At 40.8% G+C, this 21,288-nt stretch overlaps 1 protein-coding gene across 11 annotated transcripts in view; it reads right to left on the bottom strand.

Annotated features, from left to right (window-relative positions):
- PAK5 (p21 (RAC1) activated kinase 5) overlaps positions 1-21,288 on the bottom strand; it is a 287,465-nt gene that overhangs the window by 19,474 nt on the left and 246,703 nt on the right. For all 11 annotated transcript variants that reach the window (XM_033938815.1, XM_033938812.1, XM_033938811.1 and 8 more), the window contains one exon: positions 6,205-6,338. In XM_033938815.1, coding sequence (XP_033794706.1) covers positions 6,205-6,338 — 134 coding nt within the window. The remainder of the gene's footprint in view (positions 1-6,204; positions 6,339-21,288) is intronic.

Here is a 21,288-nt window from a genome sequence, read left to right as displayed (position 1 = left end):
CTTGTCTCTTTCTCTTCCCCCCACTTCATCAGCGTCTGCCCCCTTTCTTTCCCTCCAACCCAATTTCATCCAGTATCCTTCCCCCTTATGTCTCTCCCCTTTCCCTGCACACCAATTCCAGCAGCATCTGCCCCCTTTCTCTCCCTTCACTACCCTTCCATACCAGTATCCTGCTTCCTTCTCTCTCTCTCTCCCTCCACCATCCTTCAATACCAGTATCCTACCCCTTCTCTCTCCCTCCACTTCTCTCTGTCTCTCCACCACCCTTCCATATAAGCATCCTGCTCTTTTCTCACTCTCTCCCTCCATCCCAAAGCCATGCAGCAAGGTCCTGTGATGACTGCGGCTGCCCGTCCACCCCCTCCAACATCACTTACTTGTTCCAGAGCAGAGCCAGCAGCTACAATCATCGCGGGACCCTGTTGCACTTCCACAAGGCTGCTGACTCTGCTCTGGAACAAGTAAGTAACATTGGAGGGGGTGTACCAGCAGCTACGGGGAGGTACAGGAAGGTCCCGCAGCAGAGTAGGGCAGGAAGTTCCAGACCCAGTGTGCTAGCTGTACACCCCCTTAGGGCGTGCACCTGGGGCACACCGCCCTTCCTTTCCTGCCCCTGGTACGCCACTCAGTGGCTGGTGTAGCAAGAGTGAGTGGCGCCTGGGGTGGTGGTGGCCCTCCACAGCCCTCTTTCTCCGCTCCCTCTGATGCACGCACTCCCCTTCCCTTCCCCTGTACCTTTTTAATTTTCCTGGTGCGAGCAGCATCACAGACGTGCTGCCCATGTCGTGTCTGCTCTCCCTCTGACATCACTTCCTAGGTGCAGGACCCGGATGTGACGTCGGAGAGAGCCGACACCAATGTGGGCAGCAATTTCATGATGCTGTTCGCGCCGAGAAAATTAAAGAGGTGCAAGGGAAGAGGCGCATGTGCATGGTCGGGGGGGGGAGTTCGAGAAGGAGCAGGGGACGGAGAGCAGAATGGGTGCCAGCGCCCCCACCAAGACAGTACTCAGGGTAGTCTATCCCCCCCCCTCCACTACGCCACTGCCATCACTCCATGCGTCTAGTTTTTTTTATCTTCAAAACTGAGACACTTTTAGTTCTTTGGTCTTATTTAATAAAAAAAAAAAAAAAAAAGAAGTCATGTTTTGGGTTGATGCTTAAAATCTTCCTTCATGTAGGAAGATCTACACAGGGAATGCAGGAAATCTTTCGATCTGAAGTCACGCTTGCTAGCAATTAAGGGCTCCTTTTACAATGGTGCGTTAGGGCCTTAACACGCGGAATAGTGCGCACTAGCAGCTACCGCCTCCTCTTGAGCAGGCAGTAGTTTTGCGGCTAGCGCGCGCTAATCCGATGCGTGCACTAAAAACACTAGCGCACCTTTGTAAAAGGAGCCCTAAGTATGTGTTTACAGATTTACTTCATTTGGAACAATTTATTGTGGAAAGAGTGTCCTCAGGCAGTAGACCATAGGTTAGAATTAATTAAAACTAGGATTGGAATGACGCAGCATTGTATATACTGTTTTAGAATTTGATTATTTTTTGTTAATATTCTGCAATTTAACATCAGGGGTCTCCCTTGATGTTGACTTGAACTAATTTGTTTTTGTTTATTTATATTTCATAATCATTTCTTCTCATTGTTCTCATTGTAAAATTGCTTTGTTTCTTTGGAAGCATAAATAAAAACATTTTAAAACAAATATATTCTCAGCCTTAGGAGGATTGCTCTCCATTCATACCAAAAAAAAAGAAGCTAGTATATTAGTTTTTATTTATTGACTTTTTGAAGAAATTCACCCATTCCAGCGTACAAGTATAACCTGGAAATAAGCAATAAACAATTACAGTACTCCCCTGAAATTCACGTGGGTTCCGTTCCAGGAACCCCCGCGAATCTTGAAAAACCGCGAATACGGTTTTTCGTGGGGGAGACTGGAGAGGGCAGCAGGACAGCTGCTTTGACACGCAGCTCCTGATTGGTAAAGCCCGACTTTAGTGCAGGAAGAGGCGGTCGGAGCATACAGCGAGTGATTACCTTCACTCGCCGGTGCTCCGGCTGCTCTCTCCTGCCTCTCTAGCTGTCCTCTTCTGGTTGGCAGTCGCAGTCGGAATGACTGGGACCACGAACCGCCGACCGCGAATGACCGGGGAAACACTGTACAACAATAAATTATGCAAACAACAGAACACATTATAGTATAGTACACACCTTACAAGTTTCAAGTTTCAAGTTTATTAAGATTTTGATTTACACGCAATATCAAATATTTTCAATGCGTATTACAAAGATTAAAATTTGGGGAAATAAATTATTTAAACAATAGACATAAAAACATATCCATAGACAATAAAAAGTACATAAGGACTACTAGGATAAAATTACATTTGTTTAAAAAAAAAAAAAAAAAAAAACATTTTTAGGGAGGAACAACATCAGGAGAGGTATAGATAGGGGAAGAAAAGGGAAAAAAGAAAAGATTATCTAATTTAAGAATCAAATGCATCTCAATAGAGGTAACTTTTTAAGTTCTTTTTAAATTTTTCTAGAGAAGTTTCAGCGCTTAGAAAGATAGGAAGTTTGTTCCAGAGCTGAGGTCCAAAAATAGAAAAAGTTGTATTTCTTCTAGTGCCTATTATTTTTAGCGTTGGAATGGTTATTAAATTTTGTTCTGCTGATCGAAGAGATCTGGCAGGGGAATAGGGTATTAAGTACCGATATAAAAATATTGGGGTATTAGTTTTCTGAATTTTAAATATAAGTAGTGCAATTTTGTATGTTATTCTATATGAAATCGGTAGCCAGTGTGCATTTCGCAGAAGAGGTGTAACATGATCATATTTTTTGGAATGAGTAATAATCTTTATTGCAGTATTTTGTATAATTTGTAATCTTCTTATTTCTTTCTGTGTTATGCCTTGATATAATGTATTGCAATAGTCTAGCCTGGAAATAATCAGAGAGTGAATTAAGATATTTAGAGCTTTAGGTTCTAAAAATTTGGCTAGCGATCTAATGAGGCGAAGTTTATAAAAACAATTCTTAACTACAGAACTAATTTGATCATGATAGGAAAGCTCATGATCTAACAATATTCCCAATATTTTAGTTGTCGTTACTTTTTGTAATGGAAAACTGTCCCAAAAAATTTTTGCTTCAAATATAATTTCTTTTTTCCATGGCAAGAGCATTATTGAAGATTTAGCTGGATTAAGGGATAGCATATTTTCTTTTAACCATTGTGTGATTTGTGTTAACTTGTTATTTATATTCTTTATCTCATTGGAATCGCCGGTATTTAGTGGATGAATAAGCTGGATGTCATCAGCGTTTGCGTAAGCTGAAAAACCTATGGACTGACTTAGCGTAAGAAGTGGAGCTAGGAAAATATTAAATAAGAGAGGAGACAAAATTGAACCTTGAGGGATACCATATGAGTTTATATAATTATTTGATGAAGTGTCTTTGAAAATGACTTTAGATGACCTATCCTGAAAGTATGAGTTAAACCAGTTAAGAACTTGTTCTGAGATACCAATGGCAGATAGTCTATTAAGAAGTAAATGATGATCGAAGGTATCAAAGGCTGCCGAGAGGTCAAGTGAGATTAGAAGCACTGATTTATGTTGATCCAAGTAGTATTGAATGTTTGTTGTAAGACCTATCATTGAATATTCTGTAGAATAATTGGTTCTAAAACCGGTCTGGTTGGGGTGTAATATATGAGTTTTCTCAATGAAGCTGTTTACTTGATTGAAGACAATTTTTTCTATTAGCTTAGTGAAAAATGGTAAGTTAGCAATTGGTCGATAATTTGATTCTGATGAGATTGGATCCTTAGGATTTTTTATTATTAGTTATAATTTATACATTAGTTATAATTCTACAACCTCTAATTCATCTTCTCATCATGGTCTCCAGAGGTTCATTCCAGAATTGTTTAAAAATAAGATGCTTAGTTACACACCAAATAGATCATTACGTTCTGAGAATTTAGCTTTACTGAAGACGAGTGTTATCCCGAGGCTTGTGGAGACTGGTAAAATTACTTTTTGTTGTGCGGGAGTTAAAATATGGAACTCCCTCGTGGGCCAAATCTGAAATTGTCGTGAAAAAGGCTTGTTTAGAAAATGACTCAAGACGCAATTATTTGTAGATGCCTTTTTCTAGTTAACCATTCTCTTTGGGTGTCTGTTTTATTATGTTTTTATAATATTATGTATGTAAATCAAGTAAACTGTTTAGTTTTAAACGGTACAGAATTTTTTTTAAATAAATAAATAAATTCAAGTTTCAAGTTTATTAAAATTTTGATATAAATGCAATATCAAATATTTTCAATGCGTATAACAATAAAAAAAAATTGGGGGGAGGACAACTTAAAACAATTTAAACAGGCAAACATACAATCAATGTACACAATTAATAAGTGATACATAAGGTAAAAGGATTAGTAAACTACAATTATTAAAGAAAGTAAGAGAACATTTAAGGAAAAACAACATCAGGAGGGTAATTAAAAATGTTTTACAAATAAAACAAGGTTTAAGAATGAAAGGGAGAAGTTGTGAACTATATATAGATCTGGTTAGATATTAATATTTGAACCTGAGATTGTTGATAAAAAGTTATCCTGTTTATGACTCGAATGCATCTTTGTATAGGTGGCTTTTTAATGTGCTTTTAAATTTTTCTAAAGAAGTTTCACCACGCAAATAAATTTGTAACTTGTTCCATAGCTGGGGTACTAAGATTGAAAAAGCTGTAGCTCTTCTGGTGCCTATTATTTTCAGAGACGGGATGGTCAGCAAATGCTGATCTATTGATCTTAAAGATCTGGCTGGGGAATATGGTATCAAATAACGATGTAAAAATATTGGTGTGTTGGTTTGTTAAATTTTGAAGGTTAATAGTGCAATTTTATAGATTATTCTATGTGAAATTGGTAGCCAGTGTGCTTTTTGTAACAGGGGAATGACATGATCATATTTTTTGGAGTTAGTAATAATTTTTATTGCAGTATTTTGTATAATTTGTAACCTTCTTATTTCTATCAGAGATATGCCATGGTATAATGTACTGCAGTAATCCAGCCTGGAAATAACCAAGGAATGAATCAGAACATTAAGAGCTTTTGGTTCTAAGACTTTGGCTAGGGATCTAATGAGACATAGTTTGTAAAAACAGTTTTTAACTACGGAGCTAATCTGATCATGGAAGGATAATTCATAGTCCAATAATACTCCCAGTATTTTTGTCGTTGTTACTTTTTGTAGTGGGAAATTGTCCAAGAGTATTTTTGATAAAAATGTAAGATCCCTTTTCCACGGGAAAAACATCATTGAAGATTTAGATGGATTCAGGGCCAGCATGTTGTCTTTTAGCCATTGACTAATTTGTTTTAGCTTATTGTTTATATTTGTTATCTCATTAGAGTCCGCAGTATTTAATGGATATAAAAGCTGGATGTTCTTTTACACAAACAGGATATTACAATCTCCTTCTTCTTCATTGATGTTTGGTTGCACGTACTTATTCTGACTGAGATCCTTTCACTATTTATTAAATCAAGTACGTCTCAAAAAAATCAAGGGTTTGGTCTTCTCAGCTGAGAGAAAATATGTTAGTGAAACATGTAGATGCTCAGCAGCTGCGCTCGGTGGCGTAGCGAGGGCGAGAGGCACCCAGGGTGGTGGTGCCCCTCCCCTGTCCCCTCCTTCCATGCGCGCACCCTTTCTCTTCCCCGCCTTCTTTAATGTTCCTGGTGCGAGTAGCAACCCCAACCTGCTGCTCACACCAGCATTGGCTTGTCCTCCGACGTCATTTCCTAGGTCCAGGAAGTGATGTCGGAGGAAGAGCTGATGCTGGTGCGAGCAGCAGTTTGGAGTTGCTATTCGCACTGGGAATGTTACAGAAGTACGTGGGGAGGGAAGGGTTGCACATGCGTGGTAGTGGGGGGGGGGGGGCAGAGAGGAGGATGAGTGCAGACACACCCACCAAGATGGCGCCCAGGGCGGACTTCCCCCCCCCTTACTACGCCACTGGCTGCACTACAGATGGACGTTTGAGCAAGTGTGACAACATGACTTTATCCATCTTTTCTGCAGATTGAGACCCTGAAAGCACCAAACCTTTGCAAGACCAATCACTGCATTTTGCATGGTCTTAAAAGTTAACTAAGATGGAAGGCAATACATACCTTGTGTGGGTGACTATGTCTGTTAATGCGCCGCCTTCCAGAAACTCCATAACAACCCATAGTTCATCACCAACTAGATAACTATTGTACATGTCGACCACATTTTCATGATGGTAATCCCTCATTATTACAACCTATGTAAACAAATGAAAATTCATACTGTTAACGTGACAACATTTATCTTATGTTTTGAGGTGCAGACGTTGAAGAAGCAATTTTCATAACCGCTGATACTCAATACTGGTAGTTGTGCAGTTGTGCAGTTGTGGAGGTTGCTGAATGCGTAACTGCTTTGCATTCAGTAACGCATTACGCCTTGGGTAACACAATCTTTAGTCATACACATAGTTCTGGGTTTCTTTTACCAAGCTGCAGTAAGCGCTAGCATGCGCTTAACACAACTTCAAATGCCTTACGGGACAGCATAGGCATCCTGTATTAAGTTCATAATCTGCATGCGCTACCTGTGGGCTATAAAATATGCTTTCTTTTTGTGCAGTGGGGGCGTGTCTAGGGGTAGGCGGGCATTTCTGTGCTAATCAGTTAGTGCGGCAACATTACCATGCACTGATTAGCACAGGATTACCGTTTGAGACCTTTCCACCTACAAAATAGCTGTTGGTAAGTGCTAATGTGGATTTGTTTTTAATTGCCATGTGCCTTATTGTGCAGGAAAAACCAGTGTAAGGGAGCATTAAGGCCACTTTACACCACAGCTTAGTAAAAGGACTCCTTTATTGGCTAAAGTTGCATCATCTAAACTGAGAGAAGGTCCATGTGGAGCAAAATCTTTATACAAAGTCGGGATGTAGCCGATTTCTTTATTCATGAAAACTTGAAATCACAAAACTGAACTCAACAAGGCCAATGTTTTGGCATGAAGTGCCTTCTTCAGGAGTCTACAAGTCAACAAATACTTTATGTATAAAAAACAAGCCAAACAAATGAAACAAAGTGTGCACTGGTTACAAATAAAGAACATATGTAAAAACAAATTACCTCTAACAACCTGATGTACATAAATCAAAAGATGTAAAATATATACACTTACCTCCCCCCCTCCTTTTTCACAAAATCACAATACAGTGTTCCCCCATGAATTTTCGGTTCACGAATCGTGGACTCGTTCATTCACAGTCTGCTTTGACTGCCTCTTCCTGTAGTAAAGTTGGGCTACACCAATCAGGAGCTATGTGTCAAAGCAGCTCCTGATTGGTGTAGCCCGACTTTTCTACAGGAAGAGGCGTTTGGAGCAGACCGCGAGTGATTTTCTTCACCCGCTGGCGCTCCAGATGCCCTCTCCTGCCTCTTGACAGGCGAAAAACCGCATTTGCGTTTTATTTTAAATTCGAGGAGGTTCCTGGAATGGAACCCCTGTGAATGGAGTCGGCTGGGGGGGTTGTGGGTCGGCGGGGGGTCCGATCAGGGGTTCTGGGGGGGGGGCGATCGTTGGGGGAAGGGGGGTTGTGTCGAGGGCAGGAGGTCCTGGGATTCCTCCTGCCCATATTTTAGTAGGGGGTGGAGGGTAGGGGGTCGCTGCGGCCAGGGGGGCTTGGGCTCCCTCCTGGCCCAATCCAGTAGGGGTGGTCGCCGGGGCCAGGAGAGCTTGGGCTCTCTCCTGGCCCGTTCAATCGGAGGGGGGGGGGGGTCGCCGGGGTCAGGAGAGCTTGGGCTCTCTCCTGGCCCGTTCAATCAGAGGGGGAAGTCGCCGGGGCCAGGAGAGCTTGGGCTCTCTCCTGGCCCGTTAAATCGGAAGGGGGGGGGGGGTCGCTGGGGCCAGGAGTGCTTGGGCTCCCTCCTGGCCAGATCGAGTCGGGGGGCACGATCGCCGGGACAAGAGGGCTTGGGCTCCCTCTTGCCCTGATGATATCGGGGGTGCCGTGACTGCCGCAGAGCAAGAGGGCTTGGGCTCCCTCTTGCCCCAATGTTGTCGGGGGGGGGGGGGGTGATGCATCACGGCAGGAGAGATGCCTCATCTCCCCTACCGCGATGCCATCACCCCTCTACCCGAGCTGCCGCGACCCGTGGCAGGAGAGATAGGGCATCTCTCCTGCCGCAGGTCGCGGCAGTTCAGGTAGAGGAGTGATGGTATCTCGGTAGGGGAGATGAGGCATCTCTCCTGCCACGATGCTTGCGGTGGGTAGGTTGCCGGGCCGCTGAACTGATGGTGCCAGCGGCCATCAGCTCAGCGGCCCCTTTTTCGGCACTTAGACCTGTTTTGACTTCGTCTAAGTCAAAAAGGTCTATGTGCCGACTAGGCAACCTGTTAATGTTTTGGTTATACCTGTTGTACGCCTAGGTGTTGGTCGGCCCACCTCCCGCCCACTGCCTGCCCTTTCCCCTCCTCTAAACACATCTCTTTTCTCTCTGTGCATCTAGAGACAGGGGAAACGCCTAAGCTGTTTTTATATACGTCTAAAAACCAGCTTTGGTTATGGGTACTTGGACGATCAGGCTTTTTGATCGTCCAAGTAGCCATTTAGGACACTTTTTAGACTTTTTAATTATTATTAACCCCATATTCACTATCTTTTTCCCTCAACTTTGTTTGATGGACTTGCTTTGATCATCAAGGATATATTTGCTCTTTAGTCTTGGCAAAATCTTTACAGAAATAAGATATGTGTAAATTCAGCAGTGACAGCACGAGTTTAGCCAGTGACCAATTCTATAATAGGGTGCTTAGAAGCAGGTATCTAAAGGGCAAAACATGGGAGCCTTTCTTTAAAGGAAAGTGGGCATCTACATTCTTTTATAGAATACTAATGTAACTGGGCATATTCATGCTTAATACTCGAAAGGGTCCAGAGAAGAGTGACTAAAATGGTTAAGGGGCTGGAGGAGTTGCCGTACAGTGAGAGATTGGAGAAACTGAGCCTCTTCTCCCTTGAAAAGAGGAGACTGAGAGGGGACATGATCGAAACATTCAAGATAATGAAGGGAATAGACTTAGTAGATAAAGACAGGTTGTTCACCCTCTCCAAGATAGGGAGAACGAGAGGGCACTCTCTAAAGTTGAAAGGGATAGATTCCGTACAAATGCAAGGAAGCTCTTATTCACCCAGAGAGTGGTAGAAAACTGGAACACTCTTCTGGAGTCTGTTATAGGGGAAAACACCCTCCAGGGATTCAAGACAAAGTTGGACAAGTTCCTGCTAAACTGGAACATATGCAGATGAGGCTGGACTCATTTAGAGCACTGGTCTTTGACCTGGGGGCCGCCACATGAATGGACTTCTGGGCACGATGGATCACTGGTCTGACCCAGCAGCGGCAATTCTTATGTTCTTAACATTTAGGCACTCGTACTTATGCAGACATCTAAGTACGGAAGGTTCCTATGTAAGTTATAGTAACCTATGTATGCAAGGAGGAGCCCCACCTTTATCTCACCCATACTGTATCCCTGTCTATGCCCTCTTACAAATACTCACTATATGTCATTTAATTGCAGAATAGCGCTTGGGCAGCATGCTGGAATGTGTGCGTCTATGTTCCACTAAGCGGCGCATTTGAGCAACCGCTCATACATTTTACATGGTTGCTCACAAAAATACTGCCCCGACTTTCAATCAAAATTAAACTATAAAAATATGCATTAAAGTAAACTACATCCGATACCATATATGTGATGGATTTTTGTGCTATATACTGAAATGTCTTGCTAATACTGGAATCAAAAATTGCTGTGTTGTTATAACTTGTTGCTTACATGAAAAGAAATTTGCACACACCTGGCCACTCCTTAGAGGGAGCATTGGTATGTTTGTACATGGTATTAGTCTAAATGTTTACATGTGTAAACGCTAGTACTTAGGGCTCCTTTTACGAATGTGCGTTAGGCCTTAACGCGTGGAATAGCGCACACTAGCCGCTAATGCCTCCTCTTAAGCAGGCGGTAGTTTTTCAGCAAGCATGTGCTAATCCAGTACGTGCGCTAAAAACGATAGCGCACCTTCGTAAAAGGAGCCATTAGTTTACAAAATTGCCAGTATATGCATAACTTTACCTTGATGATCTATATGTATAAAGTTATACAGATAGAGCTGATGATTTAGCTCCAAGTATTCATATTAGGACAAGGCTTTTTAACCTATTTTAAAAGACGTGAAGGGGCATTTTTGATAGGATATTTAAGTCCGACTTTGGATGTTTCCTGTAAAACATCTAAAGGTTGGGGCAGGAAAACGTCCATTTTCAAAACTATTAGATATCCAAATTTATTTTTTTGAAAATGACCTATTTAGACGTCTTGGCTAGCAGGACATCCAACCTTAGGACACCTAACTTTTTCACCTTTTTCAACTACAAAAATTGTCCAAGTTCAAAACGTCAAAATCCAGACCATTTGGATGTGGGAAGGGCCAGCATTGCAATGGACTGGCCACACGGACATGCCAACAGAGCAGTAGGGCACCTTAGAGGGCACTGCTGTGAATTGCCAGATGTAGTCTCACCATAATCCCTGTAGGGGTGGTTCCTTCCTCACACCTGAAGGTTAGGCCTCTCCCTGATGTCAAGACGCATGAACCATCTTTTTCACTGATGTCAAGAAGCATGAACAATCTTTTGCAAGAAAAATCATCTCTGCTGCTTGCCAGGAGCATTCTGGGCTTGTTTACAAGAACTCTGTATTTCTTCAGTCAAGGACATCTGCCCGGCACAGCTTCTGAGAAAGTTGGAGGAGGCATGAGCTGCCATGATCGGTATGTGTCTCTCTTATCTTCTGAGGTACCTCTCTCTCAAGGCCGGTACATGAATATACAGAAAGGCTACTAATTGGTGTTGTTGCTGGATTGGTCCGAGGGAGGTCATCTTATAAAAACTAAGGAGAAGGTGCCTAATTAATTATTAGTCTATGCTGAGATGTAAGGAAGCTTGGATCTTCGCATAGGTTTCTCAACACACACCTTCTAATAATTAAGGACTGATAAGTACGTCTTGTGACTTAGCCCTCGGATGAGACTGAAACAAAGAACTGCTTTTGAAACAGATCTGGTTTTACATCACATAAGGAACTTTAGCACATATATCTGACTGCTTGCTCCAGTGACAAACTGCCCTATCTAACTCGAAGGAATTTTCACATCTGCTGCGCTGAAGGAAATGGACAAATTCAATTTCCCTGTTCCGAGGAGGCAAAACCTTAAAGTGGTGAGAATAAGGAATTATCTCTCTATCAGTGGGGCTTAGATAAAATTCTATTGTTTTGGGATAAGGAGAGTTAAGGTCCCGTGGTGATAAGCTATTTTTAGATTGCTGTTATAATCAGGAATTTATTATTATTAGGAATTACCTAGTGTGTAAGAATTAGTTATATTTACTCATTTACTTAGGGATTATTGTGTAATAATTATGTAATGAGATATATTTATGTATTTAGAGATATTGTGAACAATAATTAGTTATTAATACTGCTGGTTTGTGATTTATATATTTTTCTATTTCTATAATAAAATATTTCCTATAGCTCTGGTCTCTGTCTTAGTATAAACTGGCAAAAATACAGAATCCGTGGTATAGATATGGTGTATCCTAGAAACGAGATATGCACATGACTTATTTATGTTGCACTAATTTGTTATACCCATAAATCTACCTACATCCCCTTATAATTTATACTGAGCCCTCCAAAACTCCCCCAAAACCTAATATACCCACGTCTACCACCCCAATAGTTATTATGGTTGCAGATGGCACCTTTATGGCACTATAGTAGGGTATTAGTAGCCTCACACTTTCTAACATAAATGCAGTGTAAGAGTGGGACATGGGCCTAGGTCCTCCTCTCTATGGTTCATTAGCCCACCCACCAGGCTACTTAAGATACCTGTTTGCTGCTTTACTAGGCTTTCCCATACCAGGTGCTGCTATAGAAACAGGTATGTACTGTTTCATTCAGTTCTTTCTGCGGTGGGAGAAGGTCATTGACCACTGAGGAAATGTGAAGAGAATGGAGTCGATTCAGCGAATGGCCACTAGGATGGTCTCAGGACTAAAAAATCTCCCATATGAAGAATGTTTGAGCAGGCTGCGCTTATATTCTCTCGAAGAGCACAGAGAAAGGGGGGACATGATAGAAACATTCAAATACATCACGGGCCGCATTGATGTGGAGGAAGAAATCTTTTGTCTTACGGGTCCCATGGCGACAAGAGGGCATCCACTAAAACTCAGGGAGGGAAGATTTAATGGGGACACCAGGAAGCATTTCTTCACTGAAAGGGTAATTGATCGATGGAATGGTCTTCCACGTCAGGTAGTCGAGGCCAGTACCATGCTCGACTTCAAGGGACGATGGGACAGTCAGGTGGGGTCGCTCCAGAGGAATGCTTAAAAGATGGATTTTCGAAGGAGGGAGCAAACTTGTTGGGCTGTCGGCCCTTTTCTGCCGTCATACTCTATGTTTCTATATTACTTAATCCCTCCAGTGTTCATCTGTTCAGTTTGAGTTCCTTTTTGCCTTTTAAAACAGGTCTAACTCCGGACGTCTACATTCTGTCCCGGACGTCTTGGGAAATGTTTCATTATCACGGCAAGACGCCCAAGTGCTTAGCACACCCAAAGCCCACTCATAACATGCCTCCAACACGCCCCCTCGAAACTTTGGACATACAGCAGCTAAGAAGCCTAGCAAAATGTCTAGAAAGTCGGCTTTGAAAATCGGCAATTGGATGTTTTGGAGAGAAAAACGCCCAAGTGCTGATTTATTTTAGGGCTCCTTTTATGAAGCTTCGGTAGCGGCTTCAGCGCGTGCGACTTTTCATCATGCGCTAACCCCCGCGCTAGCCAAAAAACTACCACCTGCTCAAGAGGAGGCAGTAGCGGCTAGCGCGGCTGGCGGTTTAGCGCACTCGTTAAACCGCTTCCGCGGCTTTGTAAAAGGAGCTCTTAGTGTTTTGAAAATGCCCCTAAAATGATACTTGTACTTTCATTTTGAATTCTGCAGACATTCACACCCACTTCTTTTCTGGGGAACTTTTTTTTTTTTTTGGGGGGGGGGGAAATGCACAGATGGATTTGAAATACAAACAAAATCTAAAGGGGTACTTTTCCTCCTCCCACCTAAATGCATCCCTAGGCATGACTCATTTTGATGTAGCTAAAAGCACACATAGTTTTAACCACATTGAGGGAAAGAGGTTTTAAGATAGTCAAATTATTTGGGTAAAATGCTTTTTACTGTGTAAGTGGTTTTGATAATTCCCCACTTACAAAGGAAGTACTCATAAGAACATAAGAATTGCCATACTCGAACAGACTGAAGCTCAATCAATCCCAGTATCCTGTTTCCAACAGTGGTCAACCCAGGCCCCAAGCACTTAGCTAGATTCCAACTAGGAAAACAGATTCTAAGTTGCTTATCCTAGGAATAAGCGATGAATTTTCCCAAGTCATCTCAATAATGGCCTATGGACTTCTCTTTTAGGAAATTAGCCAAACCTTTTTTGAACCCCGCTAAGCTAACTAATTTCACCCCAGTCTCCGGCAATGAATTCCAGAATTTCATTACACATTGTGTGAAGAAATACTTTATCCGGTTTGTTTTAAATCTACTACTTAATAGCTTCATTGCATTTCCCCTAGTCCTAGTATTTTTGGAAAGAGTGAACAAGTGATTCACTTCTACCATTTCCACTCCATTCATTGTTTTATAGACTTCTATCATAATACCCCTGAGCCGTCTCTTCTCCAAGTTGAAGAGCCCTAGCCATTTTAGCCTTTCCTCACAGGGAAGTCATCCCATCCCTTTTATCATTTTTGTTGCCCTTCTCTGTATCTTTTCTAATTCTGCTATATCTTTTTTGAGGCGGAGCTCATGAAGAATCTTCCGGATTGGTGGTGGTTGGAATGGCAACTTATGTCACCTATGAGGTTAAATCATGTTTTAAGTATCAAGTTTCCTAGATTATATAAGGACAATAGAATTTTAGTAGATACATGGCAGACACTAAAATATGTAAACAATTTAACACCAATTCCAATTCATAATTCAATCTGTCAGTCCCTATGGCTGAACTCCAAGATTCAAATTGGCGGATTTAAGGTCATCTGGAAGCATTGGATGAAGGCAGGTATATGCACTTTGGAAGATGTTATTTCAGCTGGTAAACTGCTTGACTTTTCACAATTGCAACATAAATTTGGTCTTCATAAATCACAAAGTTTTAAATGGTTGAAATTGAAGCAGGCTATTCAGGAGGGGTTCCCTGATTGGAAAAATCTTGAAAATCAATGTAGCCTGCTGGTCTTATGTTTTCAGGCGGATTTCCTGGGACACCAGGCCACTCAGTGGTATAAATTAATATCTGGATTTTTGAATAAAAAAACCAAAAACTAGCCTTCGGGACATTTGGAGCATTGAGATAAAGCATCAGATTACTGCATCTCAATGGCCACGAATTTGGATTTGGAGGATGAGATGTATGATGTCTGCATCTATGAGACAAACATGGTTTTTCTTATTACACAGAGACTATACTCTTCAAGAAATCCCTGAAAAAGTCTTAACACTACGAGTACCTTCCTTCCTCCCATTTTCTTCCTAACCCCCCCAAAAAAAAATCAACCTGATCTACTCTTTACTCGCTCTGGAAATGTCCAGAGATCTTCTTTTGTAACCCATCTTCTATAACTCTTTTGTAATCCGCCTTGAACCGCAAGGTAATGGCGGAATAGAAATCTCAAATGTAATGTAATGTAGACAGTATACCGATTGCAAACAAATGGTAATTAAAATATGTGCCAAATTGCTAAGTGATTCTGATTTGGAACAGGCCTCTGAAGGGTAGTTTTGTCTTCAAACTGATCATGCACATCGTAGTTAGGGGCCTTGGAGAGATTCTGCATGATATCATGGCCTGCTTCATGAGTACTTGGTGAAAGAGAAGGTCTTGCATATGCTATAGGCGATTCTATTCTTTGCACTTTTATACAACAATCTACCCTTAAATTAGGCAGGGCTGTGGAGTTGGAGTTAAGGAGTCAGAAGCGATTTTTGGGTTACTGGAGTCGGAGTCAGTAAAAATGTGCTAACTCCAACTTTGACTCCTTAATATTTGGAACTCGCACCCTGCATTCAGACAACTCATAACTCCTCAACTTTAAATAAATAAAAACACTTGCAATTTAAACTTTGGCAGAAATTTGGCCGCAGCTTTATTAATTATCATACTTCAGTAACAATGCAACTCAAATTCATATCTCTCATCCTAGGTGGCCTTCCTGATTCCCATCCCAACAGCTAGTCGGTCCCGACCTAGCTGCTTATCTCAACATCCCAATACATTATATTCATTCCAAATATCTCATTTGCAAGACCTGCGGTGTCGCCCGGCCTCACCTCAGTCTGTGGCGGTGCCGCACACAGCATTCATCATTATATTTCATAAGTATTTTTCCATAATCCCTGGCCACCTGTAGGAATCCATTCTCATTTACCGCCCAAGCTGCAACCCCCCCCCATTGTACCCCCCATGCCCACCCACCCAAACACAGATCTCAGAACCCAACAAACAAACACCCCAACAACTGGAAACAAACTCAAACATAACTCGCCCCCCCTCCCTCAAAACCACACTCACTCACCAAAAAGAAAGACAGTGACAACAGAACATGAGGGAGGGAAAGGGCGGGAATTAAAACTTCAAACTACCCTCACAAATTCCAAATTTTTTATCTCCTCTTTACTGCCTACCCTCCTCAGACCCCAACCTCCCACAGACAAACTTCTCAGAATTCTCCCGCACAAATAAACCAATCAAATCTTTCCCTTTCCCACCAATCATTACCTTTTCACACCTTTGTTTACAATCACCAATAAATCTTCCTCTTCCCATTACTTCCACTCTTTATAAAGTCCCATTCAATCCCCTTAATTAATTAAGCTTCCTCACTTCCCCCCCACCCCTCCCCCCCGAACTTCTTCTTTTTTCTCTTGCAGGGCTCGTCCAATATTAAGAGCCCTTTGATTATTTCAGAGGGCTTACCAACTATTAAATTGTATGTCATGCGTATATTATAATGCTTAAATTTCTTATTTTACAGATAATAATTTGATTGACCCATTTTATAAGGATATGTTTTATTTTTAGAATATATTTTGATATCAAGTTCTTGATGATTACACAATGTAATATATTTTATGATATTTATATTAGAGAAAGCGGCACCTAGAGAATGACATGGGGACAAAGTTTGTCGCCGTCCCCACAAACTGTCTGATCCCATCTGCACAAGCCTCAAATAGTTATGATTTTATACTGAAATGATTTTATTAAAGAATAAAAAGAAACAATATTCTGTACAACTGCCATTTTATAAAATCACAAATACAGAACAAGGATCAATAAAAACCCCTGTCTCCCTTCCCCTCCCCCTATCACATATCTCCTCCACTAATCGAGACAACTGAACAAGCCAAATTACTACAAAACGCTGCACAGAAAAATCAAGCTAGCAGAATATCTCAGTCACCCACACACAGAATACAAATGGCAAATCTATAATATCTGACCAAAAATGACAAATATAAATTAAACCAAAACTCCAAGAAATCACATCTTGCATTACTAAGTTACTTGTGAGCTGATATAAACTCTTTTTCAGATTCAGATAAGTTCATTATTTATATATATATATTTATTGAATCAACTTTGTAGGAGATATCAAATGTGATTAGGACTTTTATTGATTGCGATTTGCACATATATGATCATGGAAAACGCTGGAACATGTAGGGATTGAATCATGAGTGGAGATTGATTCCCAGGGACTTTTTAGTATTTTATAAGAAAGAGACAATCAATTTATTTATTATTTTTGCATCATTTTTGGCACGGTTTTTGCATATTTATTATTCATTCTCATTTTTGCACTTCAGCACTTTGCACCTCACATTTCTCCTTTGATATCCTGTTTGAGGAGTGGGGCTCTTTGAGTCGCCTTCCCCTATATTTTTCCCTCCACGCACTTTAAATTTAAATCATACAAGAGACAAATGATGTATGCGGCAAAGCTTATTTAGGTTTTTTTCACCTAAATAAGCTTTGCTGGGAAAGGTTATTGATACTGAGATTGGGCCCATACTGACATGTCTCATATTTATTTAATGTTATGTATATATATAAAAAAAAATTGATTTTGTTAATTCTTGGTTGCTGGTGATCACCCTTTGAGCGTTTAATATAGGGTTCTGCCATTATATACATTTTTGTTACTATGTACTAAGTACAACACTTATATAGATATATAAAGGAGTCGTAGCCAGAGTGGCGATACCATAAATAAAAGAGTTGAGTTGAAGGTTTTATGTAACGACTCCACAGCCCTGGAATTAGGTCCTGGAGCAGTTTACTACTTGAACAGAAACACATGTTAGCTAAATTATAAAACAGGACAAAGATCTGTCAAAATAAAATGATGTAAGGATACGTCAAACAACATTAAGAAGTAATAATTCTAAGCTGAGAGAGCGTAGATTTAAGCGTTCCAAATAGCTGCAGTTTCATAAGACAAATAGCTTTAAAGGATGGAAACATTAAATCAAACTTAGAGGACAATCTTTGATCTATACAAGGAAAGAAATAGAAATACAAGACCAGTTCATCAGGAATGGTCCCATGAAAACCTCTGAAAACAAAGAATGAAATTTTAAAATGTATTCTCTCTTGAATTGGGAGCCAATGAAGCTCTCTAACAAGTGAAGTCACATGCTCAAATCTAAAAATAAAATGAGCAGTCATATTCATTACAAACTGAAATCTTTTCTGCAAGTTAGCCATAATTCCAACAGACAAGGAATTACAATAATCAAGATATATGATATATGGCGTAAGTATAGCAAAATGAGACAGTTCAAACAACATAATAATAATAATTTATTTTTATATACCGCCTAACTAGCAGTTCATAGCGGTTTACACAATAGGTACTCAGCATACAATATAATAATAACATCATACGTAATAAAATTCTAAGTAACTAATACAAGCATTACAACTAATGAATAAGGAAAACACAATATAAACTAAAATAAGTATAGATATAAAGATTAAAAGTACATTATAACTACACTAGTCTTTAAGCCCATTACATTAACGGGTGCTAGAATAGATGTCTGTCTGTCTTTCTTTCTTTCTGTCTCTCTACCTCCTGCTATATTTCTCTCTCCCTGACCCCCTTTCTCTGTCCCTCTTCCTGCCTCTGTGTCTTTCTTCCTTTCTTTCTGTATCCCTCCCTCCCGCTGTCTGTCTGTCTTTATTTCTATCTGTCTCTCTCCCTGCTCCATATGTATCATTCCCCCCTTTCATTTCCCTGTGCTGCAGCATTTCCCTCCCCCGACCTCACTTCCCTGTGCAGCAACAGAAGCAGTATTTCCCTCTCTGTCCACTTCTCTGAGCAGCAGCAGCAGCAGTGGTATTTACCTTCCCCTACAGGTCCCTGTGCAGCACCATTTCCACCCCCCCCCCCTTTGCTTCTTGTGGTCTGGCCTACCATCGCACTCACTGTGAGAGATCGAGAGGGCACAGCAGGAAAAATGGCACTACTGGTAGAAGTTTATTTTTAAGTTTAAAGTTGCCACCGCGGCTCCTCTCACAATCGCTGCCTGCGTCGGAAGCCTTCTCCGATGCAGGTGCGGCTCATGAGAGGAGCCGCTGCAGCACCTTTCATCTTAAAAATAAACTTCTACCAGTAGTGCCGTATTTCCTGGATTTAGGTTTGCGCGAGGTGGAGAGCAGGGAGGCCAGCAGTTTCCAATTTGTTTTGTGGCCACCAGGTATAAGATTGCAAATAAGGCCCCTCTCCCATTTTACTTGCCCCGAGCGCCAATTCTGTGCACATGTCCACCGCCAGTACTCCCAATGACCTCCTCACGGTCCAATGCGGTCAGCCATAGCGATGTTTCTCTGGTGGTGGGTGAGTGAGGGCAGGAGGGGGGAGTCGCGGCGTGTTTGGTGTCAATCGGCCCCTGCCACAGCTAAGCGCGCATGCGCACTCCTACCTGTGGTTCCCTACAGCTCACAGAAAACGGGAGCACGCAGGTGGGAGAGCGCATGCGCGCTTAGGGCTTTATTATATTAGATGATAATATAAAAATCAATAATGTATATTATATTGGGTTTTAAGATCTTTTTGAAATTGATAGTAAGTTAGAAATGGAGAAACAAGGAGATTCAAAAATGAATTCATTAATCCTGCTTGGAATACTAAGGTCCTATCTAAAAAAATTTTGTAATGACATGCATTTGCTGAAGGAAAATAAAACCAACCAGATCTACAAATATTTTTCTTAGAAACAAAAAAAACTAAAATGAGAAACAAGGTAAGCCAGTGCTAAGCCAAATAAAACTTTAAAATAAATGCATCCAAATTTAAATAGCATTCTAGCCTCAAACAGTAGTCAGTGAAGCTTTTGATAATATACACTGATATGATCATGTTTTTTCAGATTAAAAATCAAACGAGTAGCTGTATTTTGAATGATTTTTAGTCGGCTAGTAGTTATTTTATACGATCCCAGATAAATAACATTACAATAATCCAATATTGAAAGGATTGAAGATTGAACCAGGATTTTAAATGCTATAAAATCAAAATATTTCCTAATAGTACATAGTTTTCAGATGACAATAAAACATCTCTTAACCAGAGAATCTGTATGGGCCTTAAAAGATAATGACCGATCTAAAATAACCCCTAAAATTTTCACAGATCTTAGTTACTTAAGTTTAGAGAAACATTTCTTGACTTTGTTGTTCACTTATGGTTGATATGTGAACATAGAAGCTAACAAACTTTGGAAGTATGTTCAATTACTAGCTTATCTGTTGTACTCACAATCATACTGTTAGGAAAAGACTGGTCTTGCATACCAAACCAATGCAATTTGGTCTTAGATGAATTTAATTTCAACTGGGATCTATTAGCCCAATGTTGAATTTTAGTTATTAACGTCACAGGTTTAGTAAGACAAAGTTGCAAATCTGAATCTACCTCCAATAGAATGAAAATGTCTTCTGAATATAAATACAGGTATTCACCTTCATCTACTTTAACTGAACTAAGAATGCTCCTGAAAATGTTAAAGACTATTGGGGAAAGTGGTGAGCCCTGAAGGACCCTACAAATTGGAGTCCAAAAATGCAACATTTCATCTTTAACTTTCACTGCATATGCATGATTTTGCAGAAAGTTTTGAAACCAGTTCAGGATTACACCACTTAATCCCAGATTGACCAGAATATTCAATAAAATCCCATGATCCACCATATCGAATGCAGCTGAAAGATCGAGATGCAACAATATTGCATTTCTACCTCTACTAAGTAAATGTCACACCCTAGTAGTTAAAGTTAGTATTAAGATTTCAGTGTTATGGAACAGCTACTATTACTCTTTATTATTTCTATAGCGCTACCAGATGAATACAGCACTATACATTAAACATTGAAGAGATGGTCCCTGCTCAAAAGAGCTTAGAATCTAATTAAGACAGACACACAGAACAGAAGTGAATCTATGCATATTGCTCAGGTAGGGATCTACAAGAGGATAGGGTAGGGGACTATAGAGGGAATGAAGCAGATATTGGTGGTATACAGGTTGGTAGGGTTAGGATTTAAATGCAGCTTCAAAAAAGTGGATTTGAATATTGCCAAAAAGGAAACCTGACACACCGAGTCAAGCAGGTTGTTCCAGGCACACAGCACAGCAAGGTAGAAAGGACAGAGTCGTGAGCAGGCAGTAGAGGAGAAGGGTACCAACAAGAAAGACTTATCAGATAAACAGAGTTCTCGGGGTGGAGCATAGGGAGAGATGAGAGAGGAGAGATAATGAGGAGCCGCAGAGTGAATATACTTGTAGGTCAGTAAGAGAAGTTTGAACTGCATGCGGAAATGGACAGGGAGCCAGTGAAGCAACTTGAGGAGAGGAGTAATGTGAGCATAAGGACCATGGCAGAATAGGAGGTGTGCAGCAGCATTCTGAATAAATTGAAGGGGAGCGAGATGGCTTAGTGGAAGACCTGCAAGAAGCACGTTGTAGTAATCTAGGCAAGAGGTGATGAGAGCATGGATTAGCATC

The sequence above is a fragment of the Geotrypetes seraphini genome, chromosome 3, assembly GCF_902459505.1.
Source record: "Geotrypetes seraphini chromosome 3, aGeoSer1.1, whole genome shotgun sequence".
Lineage (NCBI taxonomy): Eukaryota > Metazoa > Chordata > Amphibia > Gymnophiona > Dermophiidae > Geotrypetes > Geotrypetes seraphini.
This window is presented reverse-complemented; position numbering and strand designations above follow the sequence as displayed.